The 12,569-nt window shown below is 41.5% G+C and overlaps 1 protein-coding gene across 1 annotated transcript; it reads right to left on the bottom strand.

Moving 5' to 3' along the window:
* Nucleotides 1-2,048: 2,048 nt before the first annotated feature.
* On the bottom strand, nucleotides 2,049-3,443 carry npy4r (neuropeptide Y receptor Y4). Its single transcript, XM_035532900.1, has 2 exons — nucleotides 3,395-3,443; nucleotides 2,049-3,304 (listed from the first exon to the last, which is right to left on the bottom strand). The coding sequence occupies exons 1-2, from the start codon at nucleotides 3,441-3,443 to the stop codon at nucleotides 2,049-2,051; spliced, it is 1,305 nt and encodes a 434-aa protein (XP_035388793.1).
* Nucleotides 3,444-12,569: the final 9,126 nt, after the last annotated feature.

The raw sequence follows: 12,569 nt of genomic DNA, 5'->3' as shown, positions 1-12,569 counted from the left end.
CCAAAATCACATTTAGAACAACCTTAGAGGCTTGGGATGTCGTATGAATAACCTGCCTGCTGAAACATTATATTACTTACATAACCCTGACTCCCTGGTGAGGAATTCGACTACAGGCATGCCTCAGGCATGCGCAAGCATGGAGACAACAATCACAACATGTCTATGAGTTGACAGACCTGTCCCTGCCCCCCTTATCTATTACTGCAGTGTAACTATATATTTATCCTGAAGCATCTACACATCTACCCCAAGACTAAGTCATGGAGAGAAACCTGACGAGATGCCTCACGGTCTTGTTATCAGAGAGATAACATTAAGTAAATAACCTGACATAGTCTTTTCAGTCACTGTCTCAATGCAGGAAACATGTCCTCCCAAACAATGTGCTTACTGCATCTCCAGATGCATGGACAACTTGGTAATGAGCTTCTGGATTTAAGGTCCCTTTATACCTGAGCACTGTGTACAGAAGAAACAGTGACATCAAGTCCACAGAAGCCAAGAAACACAAATGGAGAAGCTTAACCCAACATAGCTCAGGGATCCTGAACCGACGTTCCCTTGAACAGGACCAAGACGGGTCCATGGTCCTGATGGAAGGTCAGCGCCTGTTTGACTCCCAGGCAGGAGCTGCACAGGGGCTGTGCTGGAGATTATGAAGGTTTAGGCCACCAGGTAGAGAGTAGAATATTTATTCATGTATGTGTATGTGTATAACACCATGGATGGACCACCAGAACACCAACACACATTGCTTTGAAGCATTAGTGAATATTCTGTGCTAAAGTAATATTTATGATGTATTACAATATTCAACAAACATATCTCAAAATGTCATTCAGTGCATCTTTTACATTTACAGTACAGTGATGTTCCTCAGAAGTGTAACATTTTAAAACATATCTCCTGTGTCTGCAGGTGCTGAGTTCATTCTGTGGTGAACATACAGATGCTATCAGATTCTGAGTGGAGTGGGTTTATATGCTGATACATACAGTTACATCAAAAGGTGACAGTTACAGCAAAACAGAAAACATTTTCCTGAAAACTTTATATTAAGCTAACCAGACTGCTATGTTAGACTGCTTTTACATGCTGAGTTTGATATTTTCAAGAACAACTTCAGGAACCATCAATGTTTCTGTAGGAACTGTACAATGGAAGGTAGGAGTGTTACCACTGACCTGGTAATACAGGTGGGAGAAATAACACTGATCTTGTAAGGTAGTAGGGAATGATACCAGGTGAGTGGTAACACTAAGGTGCTTTTCTATTGGGTTATTTCCTGTAGACATTTTAAAAAGCCTGCTGTCAAAGTACTGCTAGAATGCTTCTTTACTTTAGTAAAGAATTCAGAGATAACCCAATTGAAGTATTTTTTTTTCTTCCATTTTTGAATCTGTATCAGATATTTTAACCAAGACAGGGACATAGTAGTATTGGAGAGTTAGACACTATGCAGTGTAGTCTGTATGTGAAGTACATATGCAATGTAGCTGTGCAGTGAGCTCAATACATGCCCAGTGGGGGCTGTATCTGTGCAGTGAGGTCTACATGTACACATAGTGGGGGATATATTTGTGCAGTAAGGTCTATATACATGTACATTGGGGGATTTATCTGCAGTGAGGTTTGTATATATCAGTATGATAGTGTGCATGCACCCTGAGAATCAAATCCAATGCTATTGTCAGTACCTTGCTCTGTATGCTAGAGGAACTTTCATTATTACACCTATACAGGAGCAGTGGGATATGTAGGATATGCCGTGGTATATGGGATATGCTGTGGTATATGAGATATGAATCACTGAAGTGACCTTAATCTGTGCACTGGGGTATGTATCTGTGCAATGGGGTATTTATCTGTGCAGTGTTGTTTATATTTGGGGAGTGTGGTGTGCCTCTGTGTAATGATATTTGTATTTGTGCAAATATCATTGCACAGATACATAGTGTGTGTGTGCAAATATGTGCTGTTGTGCAGAGTTGTGGATCTGTGCATTAGGGTATGCATACTAGAAGTGGGATATGCAGGCAAAAATTCTAAGTAAAACTAGTTTGGGTTGTTGTCAATGTTGAACTATAGTTTGTTGTGTTGCGATATTGTGTTACTTTAGCCCTGTTGGAGATGGAGTGGTTCCTACCACTGAGCTTCAGAGATATGTGCAACCTGTCAGTGTTTATGATGGAAAGAGGGAAGTTCTCATAGTTGCCCTCTACTTCATGACAGCAGCAGAGCTGGAACATGGAGCACACCTCACTGCGGAAGTTGAAGTTGAGGAAGCCATAGATGATAGGATTTACACAGGTGGAGCTCATGGCCAGCACGTGACAGAGCAAGAACAGCAGGTCGTGCTGGCAGATAGGCAGTCCCTCCTCATGCCAGTCTGCTACCATGTTATATACATTCAGAGGCATCCAGCACACTGCAAATGCCATAACCAGGGTGAGCAGCATGGCGCTGATGTGCTTGCTGTGTGTGAGGCGTTTGTGCTCGTCTGTGCGCCTCTGGCTGTTCTTCCGCTCTAGCATACGCCATCGCAGACGCAGAAAGATACGCACGTAGCATAGCACCATTAGCAGCAGAGGCCCGCAGTACTGGAACAGCAGCATGGTGGTGCTGTAGGCGCGTCTATGCCCTGCCGACGGCCACACCTCCTGGCAGGCCTGCAGCTGGCTGTGGGGGGGCGGCAGGTCACTGTATGGTTCACTGGTCAGAAGTTGGAATACCAGGAAGGGCAGAGAGGTGAAGGCAGCAAGCAGCCAAATCCCCAGCAGAGCACAGCGGGCCTGGGCAGGGCTTGGCTTCCAGCCTGATGGGTGCAGGACCAGCTGGTGGCGCTCCAGAGCAATGAGCACCAGGGATAACACGGAGGCTGTGACAGACATGCACTGCACAAAGGGCGTGAGCCGACACAGCACTGCCCCAAACACCCAGTGGTCCATTAGTGTGGAGGCCAATGTGAAGGGCAGGCAGAAGACACATATCAAGATATCAGAGATGGACAGATTGGCGATGAATATGCTGGTCACATTGCGCTGGTCCCTCTGTCGTGCTATGATGCAGATGAGGAGGATGTTCCCTATAAATCCAAACATGAACACCAGGATGTAGCAGAGCACCAGTGCAAGTGTCACCCCGAACGACCCCCAGCAGGGCCCATCCTGCAGGAACAGGCTCCTGTTATTGTGCTCATGAATGAGGGAGGAGTTTAGGAGTCCAGCCCACCCTGGCAGACCAGAAAGAGCCATCCTGATTGGTTGCTTTACAGCAGCAGCAGGAAGAGTATCATGAGAACCTGAAAAGCATAGATACATTCATACTATAAGAGTATGACAGAAACAGACACATTTATGCTGTTGTCAGCTCACACTGCTAACAGACTCACCTGCCCAATACAGACCTCCAATCTGAGTTTCTGCAATATCATAGGACATTTCCAGACATTGATCATTCAGGAGTTGCCTGCGCAAGTGTCCAATTTTAATTCTCAATACTAATTTACTAGTTTGTGCTTCCCACTGGGCTCATCTCAAAGTGTGTTCCTGATGTCATCACAGTTAGTTTTCTTCACCACTGACTCCTTTGGCTTGATCCTTAGGGAGTTGGACCCAGATGCTTTACAGATGCTCTGTAAAGATGCTTTGTGATGGTGTGTATTGTCAGAAGCGGTACATAAAATTTAATCATCTACCATGTCTTTAACAATATTCTATTTTCATCAGGAAACATACTCCTAAATCAAAGCAACCTCTTAAATATCTATTGTCATGCATTATTTGTGTTAGCTAGTAAATACTCTGAGCCTACCAGTGACACTGACAAGCACTAATCAACTGACAAACTTGTAGAAGCTCAATTTCTACAATCATGCCAATACCATGTCAGTGTTAATCCTGTGCTGAGAATATTCCTCCACCAAAATCATTGGCAACAGTGGCTCTGTGCTCAGAAAATGACTAATCATTAAAAGGGAACTTATGCACTGTACATAAAAGTCAGGCCACGGTAACTCTACACTTGTTTGAGGTAGTAATCCAGCATGGTTTATATTGTGTATTAATAGCACAACTCTCTGTTTAAAGTTTAGTCCGTTTATATCACTGTTATAAATGACATTTTGCTCAGTAATGTGTAGGGGGACACTCTCCCCAAGCTGAATTCAAACACCAGTCCCCATATACAGGGGACCAGTGTAAACTGAGTGATCTGCTCAGAAAGAAATGCAAAGCAAATGGGAGCCAATACTAATTGGATCTGGGCAATTATTTGGTGATTATTTACCATTTCATGCATGAAATAATAAGGTTTGAAACACCACACTCAGTGTTGACAAGGCATCACATTATTAACAGGAAGCCAGAATAATTCACAAGAGATGGGTGGGTGAACTCTAGCATGGGGTAGAGGGAATGATGCAACTCAAAGCTATAGAGAAGCTTGAAGTGAAAGAAAAGAAACCCAAGAGATGACAGCCCTTGAGGGCGTTGCCAGAAATATCAGCCTGATCTTTTTTTCCAGAGCAATGAACAAAGACTAGTGAGCTTGTGAGCTGCTCTTAAGTAGACAGGAGGACAGGTATGGCTAATCGTCGCAGATTACCCCAGAGTCACCTTGTACCTCTCTCTGGTGGCCAAAGGTGGTCTAACAGATGCAGATGGCCCAGCCCTGGGCTGAGCTCTTAAAGACAGGTGACTCACTGCTGTTTAAAACTAACTGGACCAAAACTGCTGGAAAGTCACAACTGCATTAAAGTTGTTTTACAGTTACCTGCAAGGTTATTAGTTATCATGCTCTTAAGCATCATGAATTGAACTGAGCAATGATTGAATTATTTACTCCTGCACTCCTGTATTGTGTAAATGATTCACTCCTGTAATCCTCGATTGCATAAATGATTCACTCCTGCAGTCCTTTATTGCATAAATGATTAATTTCTGTAATACTCTGTTGCTTAAAAATTCACTACTTTACTCCTCTTTTGCATTAATAATTCACAAATGCACTCATCTACTGCATAAATGATTCATTCCTTCACTCCTCTGTTGCTTAAATGATTCACAATTTCACTCCTCTTTTGCATGAACGATTCACTCCTGCACTCCTCTATTGTGTATGTAATTGATTCACTCCTGCACTCCTATATTGTGTAAATGATTCACCCCTGCACTCATCTGGGCTCTGCAACAGGTTTAGTGTTGAACCACAGCTGAGCTGCTGGGTCTAACTGTAGAGCTGGAACAGGTGGAAGTCTAACATAGAGAAGGGACCTTTCATCTAACTTTACAGTTCACAACAAACGAATTAAAATGCATTACGTCATATTGAATTGAATCCTCCTCATTATCCCTTACTTTTCCAGTCTCCGTTCACTACTAAATCAACAAGTCTGATAGCGTCTATAATTGGATGCTGATGGGTGCTGGTCGTGAAATGAAATTACTTCAACACTGATTTCCTGTCATACTGGTGAAATGGTGCCAGTGGTTTGTATTTTCCAGTCTAAATGGGGATGATACTAAATCAATTTAAAATGTTTTAACGTTGAAGACAGAGTGACATTGATTTGATGCTGATCATTGCCAGTGTGGAGGAGTGTATGTGGGGACCTGACTGGTTCTGATCCTAGAACCCCGGACAATATGTATAGCATAGATAACATTAGAGCATTTTGAAGGACAGAGAAGTGAGGGCTCTGAAAATTAATGAATTATGTCAAATAATAATACACACTTTATACAGCCTGTAGAAATAAATAACAATATATCACTGTATTGTGTATGAGGATGTGTGTGTGTGTGTGTGTGTGTGTGTGTGTGTGTGTGTGTGATTCTTGATGAGACTCAATTTAACGATTTATCTCAATAATAGTAGTGTGAATCATCTGTGTGTATCTGTGTGTGTGTGTGTGTGTGTGTGTGAGAGAGAGAGAGAGAGAGAGAGAGAGAGTGTGAGAGAGAGAGTGAGAGAGAGCGAGAGAGAGAGAGAGAGTGAGTGAGTATATCTGAATTGTTTGGAATTCCAAGGAATTGCTTGTTTCCCTTAGGAGCAGGACTTCAAGACATGAATGACTAACACTGAGCAGAGAGAACCTAGAGAACAGAAAGCATAAAGAGAATGTAGAGAAGGGAGAGAACAAAGAAAACAAAGAGAACAAAGAGAGCAAAGAGAACAGGGACAACCTAGAGAACCTCGGGAACAAAGAGAACAGGGACAACATAGAGAACCTAGGGAACAAAGAGAACAGGGACAACATAGAGAACCTCGGGAACAAACAGAACAGGGACAACCTAGAGAACCTCGGGAACAAAGAGAACAGGGACAACATAGAGAACCTCGGGAACAAAGAGAACAGGGACAACATAGAGAACCTCGGGAACAAAGAGAACAGGGACAACATAGAGAACCTCGGGAACAAAGACAACCTAGAAAACCTAGGGCACTAAGAGAACAGAGACAACCTAGAGAACCTAGGGAACAAAGAGAACAGGGACAACATAGAGAACCTCGGGAACAAAGAGAACAGAGACAACCTAGAGAACCTAGGGAACAAAGAGAACAGGGACAACATAGAGAACCTCGGGAACAAAGAGAACAGAGACAACCTAGAGAACCTAGGGAACAAAGAGAACAGGGACAACATAGAGAACCTCGGGAACAAAGAGAACAGGGACAACATAGAGAACCTCGGGAACAAAGAGAACAGGGACAACATAGAGAACCTCGGGAACAAAGAGAACAGGGACAACATAGAGAACCTCGGGAACAAAGACAACCTAGAAAACCTAGGGCACTAAGAGAACAGAGACAACCTAGAGAACCTAGGGAACAAAGAGAACAGGGACAACATAGAGAACCTCGGGAACAAAGAGAACAGAGACAACCTAGAGAACCTAGGGAACAAAGAGAACAGGGACAACATAGAGAACCTCGGGAACAAAGAGAACAGAGACAACCTAGAGAACCTAGGGAACAAAGAGAACAGGGACAACATAGAGAACCTCGGGAACAAAGAGAACAGAGACAACCTAGAGAACCTAGGGAACAAAGAGAACAGGGACAACATAGAGAACCTCGGGAACAAAGAGAACAAAGTCAACCTAGAGAACCTAGGGAACAAAGAGAACAGAGACAACCTAGAGAACCTAGGGCACTAAGAGAACAGAGACAACCTAGAGAACCTCGGGAACAAAGAGAACAGAGACAACCTAGAGAACCTAGGGCACTAAGAGAACAGAGACAACCTAGAGAACCTAGGGAACAAAGAGAACAGAGACAACATAGAGAACCTCGGGAACAAAGAGAACAGAGACAACCTAGAGAACCTAGGGAACAAAGAGAACAGAGACAACCTAGAAAACCTAGGGAACAAAGAACAGAGACAACACAAAATAGTGAACAAAGATAATCTGCTACAGATGCATTCCTCTTCACATAAAGTCTTCTGTATTAAATCCACTGAGACATACAAGCATCTCTTTCTTCTTCTAAAGTCTCCTGTGTTAAATCCACTGAAATGTACCTTTCATTTTCTTTATATAGTATCCTGTATTAAATCACCTGAGATGTACCTGTTTCTTTTTCTTTATATAAAGTATGTATTAAATCCACTGAGATGTACTAGTGTCTTTTTATCTTAAGATTCCCTTTATTAAGTCTACTGAGATGTACCAGTGTGTATTTTTCTTACCAACTATTATGTACAGGCAGATTTTGAAACAGACCAATGACTTTAGAGACCTGATGCCCTGAGATGCTTTCTACAGCTTAGTACCTACCCACGCCTGATGCCAAGCAGTGTGTGTGTGAGCATGACAAACCCTGGCTGTTGCGTTTCCACATGCTTATGTTTCCAAACAGACATCAGATACTTGTCTGAAGCACTCAAATGCAGAATGTATTTCCACTGTTAGAGGTGTTACCGTTACCCTCCACAACACAAAGAAGAGATTCATAATGATTTGTGATTTCATAAGGATTCATGATTTGTGTAATTTATATGATTCTTTTTTTATTTTTTCACCAATGTTTGAATAATATACATTTTAACATTTTGATTATTTTGAGAAGTGGGGGCATATGGTTTGGACTGTCCAAATGTGATTCTCAGGGTCTCTTTGACCCCAGCATAATAGTAAGCTCTTCGATATTTCTTCACATATTGATCTGTTTCTGCAGGCTGTTTGTAGTTTATTCTGTGTCAGTCCCAATGGCTAATAAACTTTTAATTTTGTCTGGGGATTGTGTGTGTCCTCCATAATTAGTCTCCTCACAGTCATGGATCATGTGTGTTGTTACATATTATGCTGGGTGGAGTTTTGGTTGTTTGGTCATTTATATAGCACCTTTCTCATACTCAAGGACACTTTATAGATAGGAATAAATTTTAACACTCAAACACACACACTAATGAGAAGCAGCCAATTTGCACAGTGTACTCTATCAGAAACCACAGCCCTCTGTGGGACTGCATCAGGTGCAGGAGAAGGGGAGGAAATTAAGACCAGGACAGAGCACCAACCAGTGTATGTCCAGTGATGGTTGGTGCTCTGTCCTGGTCTTAATATCCTCCCTTTCCCCTGCACCCGATGCAATTCCACGGAGGCACTAATCGTTGTAGCACACGAACAGGCTCTTAATACATGATCAATAGAGGCTGGGATCTACCACACCAGGCAGGACCCCATATGCAGGCTGAGCAAAGATGCTACTGAGACAATCCAGCACATAACAGTGGGATGCAAGATGCTAGCAGGCAGGGCATACATGGAATGCCATAACTAAGTAGCTTGCATAGTGTACAGAAACATCTGTACAGACTGGAAGTTCCAAGGTATAAGTGGGATTTACCCCCAAAGGTGGTGGAAAATGTCCATGCTAAGATCCTGTTGGACTTCCATATACAGACAGACAAGATGGTAATGGCTAACCAACCAGATAGAGTAGTGGTGGACAAACAGCAGAAGAGGGCCATAGTGATAGATATGGCAATCCCAAGTGATAGCAACATCAGGAAAAAGGAAGATGAGAAGCTCGAGGAAGAGCTAGAAAAGATGTGGAGGGTTAAGGCAACTATAGGTCCCATGGTAATCGGAGCACTAGGGGCTGTAACCCCCAAACTGGGAGAATGGCTCCAACAGATCCCAGGAACAACATCTGAGATCTTGGTCTAGAAGATTGCAGTCCTGAGAACAGCTAAGATACTATGCAAGACTCTCAAGATCCCTGGCCTCTGGTAGAGGACCCCATCTTGAAGGAAAAAAGACTGCCCAGTGAGTGGGTAATTAATTTTTTTTATATACATATCTGTATACTTACACATCATATTCTTACAGGACAATTTTAAAACATCAAATCAAGCTAACCTCCATGTTTTTGGACTGTGGGAGGAAACCATATAATATACCCCAGAAGAAATCCCTACAGACACAGGGAGAACATAGAAACTTCACCCAAATAGGGACTCAAACCCAAGACCCTAGCACTGAGAGGTAACCATGCTAACAGCCAAGCCACCATGCTGTTTAAGGTGGCTTGTGAAGTGAAGTGGTTTGAGCGAATCTGTTTAAATATGTCATGGATGTGTTTACACATGTATTGAATGTGAATAATCTGTGGATATAATCCTGATACTCAAAACAAATGTAATGACAAGGTATAAATTGGGTGTTACAGACTCTCTTATGACACAATGTACCAATTAGAAAAGCATTTGCGGTGGCTGATATGGATTTACAAGACCAATATCAATATTTTAAATCACTAGCAACTAAATTTTAGACAATGGGCTAACATTAATGGCTTCATTCCTATTGGTTAATTGTGTATTGTAACCTTAGCTAACACAACCTACAAGTTTTACATTTTAATCTAAAATTAATTTTGAATTTTTAATGTTTAATCATATATCTTGCAATAAATTATCTTTTGGATTTTATATTGCTACTTTACAAACCTTAAAAACCAGTTTCAGTTGAACATTCCATTTGAAATGGTATGAAATTCAAAATAATAACATTCAAATTTCTAATTGTTTGATGGTAACTCAAATGTCAAAAGGTAGCTAAGTGCTGTGAATGTAAAATGTAAACCCTGTAAACACCAAAAATGCTGCTATATGATTGCTAATGATTTGTGGCTTAAAGATGATACAGACTGTCACCGTTACATGATTCCTCTGTTGGTTTTTGAATAAAAATAAAATATTTAGTTTACTCAAATTTTAGAACTAAATTATTTTATTCCAGTTTTATTGCAGCACTCTTTGGTCATTTCCTTGCAAACATGGCCTGTTAAAGTGGAGGGGGAGAGAGAGCAGTAATCAGAGAAATCATTTTAAAAAGGGAGAGAATTTCTACAGTCGAGTTATGTTCTTTGTCCTATGGTGTGTTATTACAGTCTCCGTCATCAGTACAGTTGGATAATAATGACATAATAATGAAGGTCCAGGTTCTGTGTTCTTAGTCTTTATTGACATTGCAGGATTCCTACAGCATGCACAATTTAAAGTTTCAGGGAAATGGTCTGTGTACATGTGCATATGTGTGTGCACATGTATGTGTGAATGTTTGTGTGTGTTTCCCTAGTGTTCATGGATTTGCTCTATAGAAGAAATGACAGATGACTATTCAGTAATCAATAATCCTTCATTATAATAAGTAGAAAGCAGCATTACCACAGAAGGCTGAATAAGATGTGTGAGGGAGAGGAGGGGATGGATAAGCATGATCAAGACACATGAACAGAAATCTGACTTCTTTGAAATAAAAAAAAAACTGGTCAAACTGGGTGAGAATCAAACACACTATTACTATAGAGGAGGCTGTAGTAAGAACTGTGATAGAGAGGGTATATAAAAGGTGGGTATGTTCATTTTTACATATCTACTGTTAGAGGGCTATGATCAGGGGTGTATTATCATCTGGTTAGAGGACAGAGTTTCACCCTGTGAATACTGAGGTCACTTCACCCACTCTGACTTGTTTTTATAGTACTGAGCAACCAATGACCCAACTGGAATGCCACAATTCCATGATTCCTGTGAGCCTGACAGGAATGCCACAGTTCCATGATTCTTAGGAGCCTGACAGGAATTCCATGATTAATTTGAGCCTGACAAGAATTCCATGATACCAAATGTATGCAGAATTCCTAAACAATCAATCAAACATACAGAGCCCTGGAGACTGACACTCATGACCAAAACATTTATGAGCATATCACTCGGAGTATCTTTAAAGTTCTCGCTTTCTCTTATTATAAAATGTTCTAAAGTCTTCACAACTTTAATCTGTGATAAATACAGAATTTGCTAAATATAAGTGGATTTGAGCCCTCATTTATCCCATCTAATAATGCAGGTAGCACAAGGTGTTAACAAGACAAAATTCATGGGTTTGATTCCCAGGGAGCTGGGAGCTGTCATGCTGATAAATATGTACTATTCTTCTTGATAAAAAACCTTTGCCAAACATTGCAATGTAAATGCTATAGCTAGTCACAGAAAACGCTCAGATAACCAGAACCTGTAAGTTTATAATACCAGGGATGTGGGACCATCCCTGCATTCTGTTAAGAGTACAGAGATCCCATAGTGTTAAGCCTGGAAGCAGCCCAAAATGGCTGGAGCCTTAGGGTGTGTGCATAGGCAAGATAAAGGCCTTACCTGAGCACTGGTGTAAGTGTAAGCTTGAGTGCCACTGGCAGAGCAGAACACAGTCATAATCCTCTAACTGCAGGAGTCATCCTCTCATTCTGTGCCTCCCCGCCTCTCCTTATTTCTCCAAGCTAGCCGTTTCTTCCACCCCAGAAACCTGTTTGCGCTCTTCTGATCTATTCCAAATGTCTCACAGTGTGTTCTTCTCTTCTCTTGCAGGTTCTGGGTGAGTCTTGTCTCCTTTTTACAGCTGCAAACACCAACTCTGGTTCATGAAGCCCTCTGCATGGTATCAATGTGTGTGCTACCCTCATGTGGTCATAGAACTGTACAACAGATGAAAGTATACATTTGGGTAGATTATAAACATTCCAACTGAACTAACTGGAAGACAGAAATATTTAATCTGAACACCTGTAGCTAGCAACACCAAGGTCATCATACTGATAAATATGTAAGTTTATATATCCTCTGGATATATGCAAGTTGCTTCTGGCCTACACTTATAGACAGAAGTTGCTGAGTAACTTAGTAACAGAGTGCTTTTGTTTAATCTCTTCTGAGCACAGCTGCTTTTCCATCTTCCTGCTGGGTTATTCCAGTGTTTGTGGTAAGCTCAAGGTGAGCACTAATGCTTAAGTAATTCTGGCAGTTTTGTGAAGGCTTCTGAAAATTATTCTCCTGTCTCAGTCAGCGACATCCATTCTCAGTTTTCTTTTGGCGGTTCAAAGACTTTTGACATTGTTTGTTCTGTTTTCCTCATCTGTCCTTTTTGGTTTGTTTGTCACTGACTTGTATAATTTTCCCCTCTAAAGCTCAGTTATTTAACCTTTTGAAAACATTAGTTTGACCAGATGCTTTCATTCCAGTGCTAAGCATCTCAGAGACAGTCCCGGTTTTTGGTTTG

The sequence above is a fragment of the Electrophorus electricus genome, chromosome 13 (genome assembly GCF_013358815.1).
Source record: "Electrophorus electricus isolate fEleEle1 chromosome 13, fEleEle1.pri, whole genome shotgun sequence".
NCBI classification, from domain to species: Eukaryota; Metazoa; Chordata; class Actinopteri; order Gymnotiformes; family Gymnotidae; genus Electrophorus; species Electrophorus electricus.
This window is presented reverse-complemented; position numbering and strand designations above follow the sequence as displayed.

Bases quoted from the DNA above. Each gene is read 5' to 3' on its own strand.
- npy4r (XM_035532900.1), bottom strand. From the start codon at position 3,443: ATGTCCTATGATATTGCAGAAACTCAGATTGGAGGTCTGTATTGGGCA. The intron at 3,305-3,394 runs GTGAGTCTGTTA...TATGCTTTTCAG, and splicing joins TGGAGGTCTGTATTGGGCAG to GTTCTCATGATACTCTTCCT.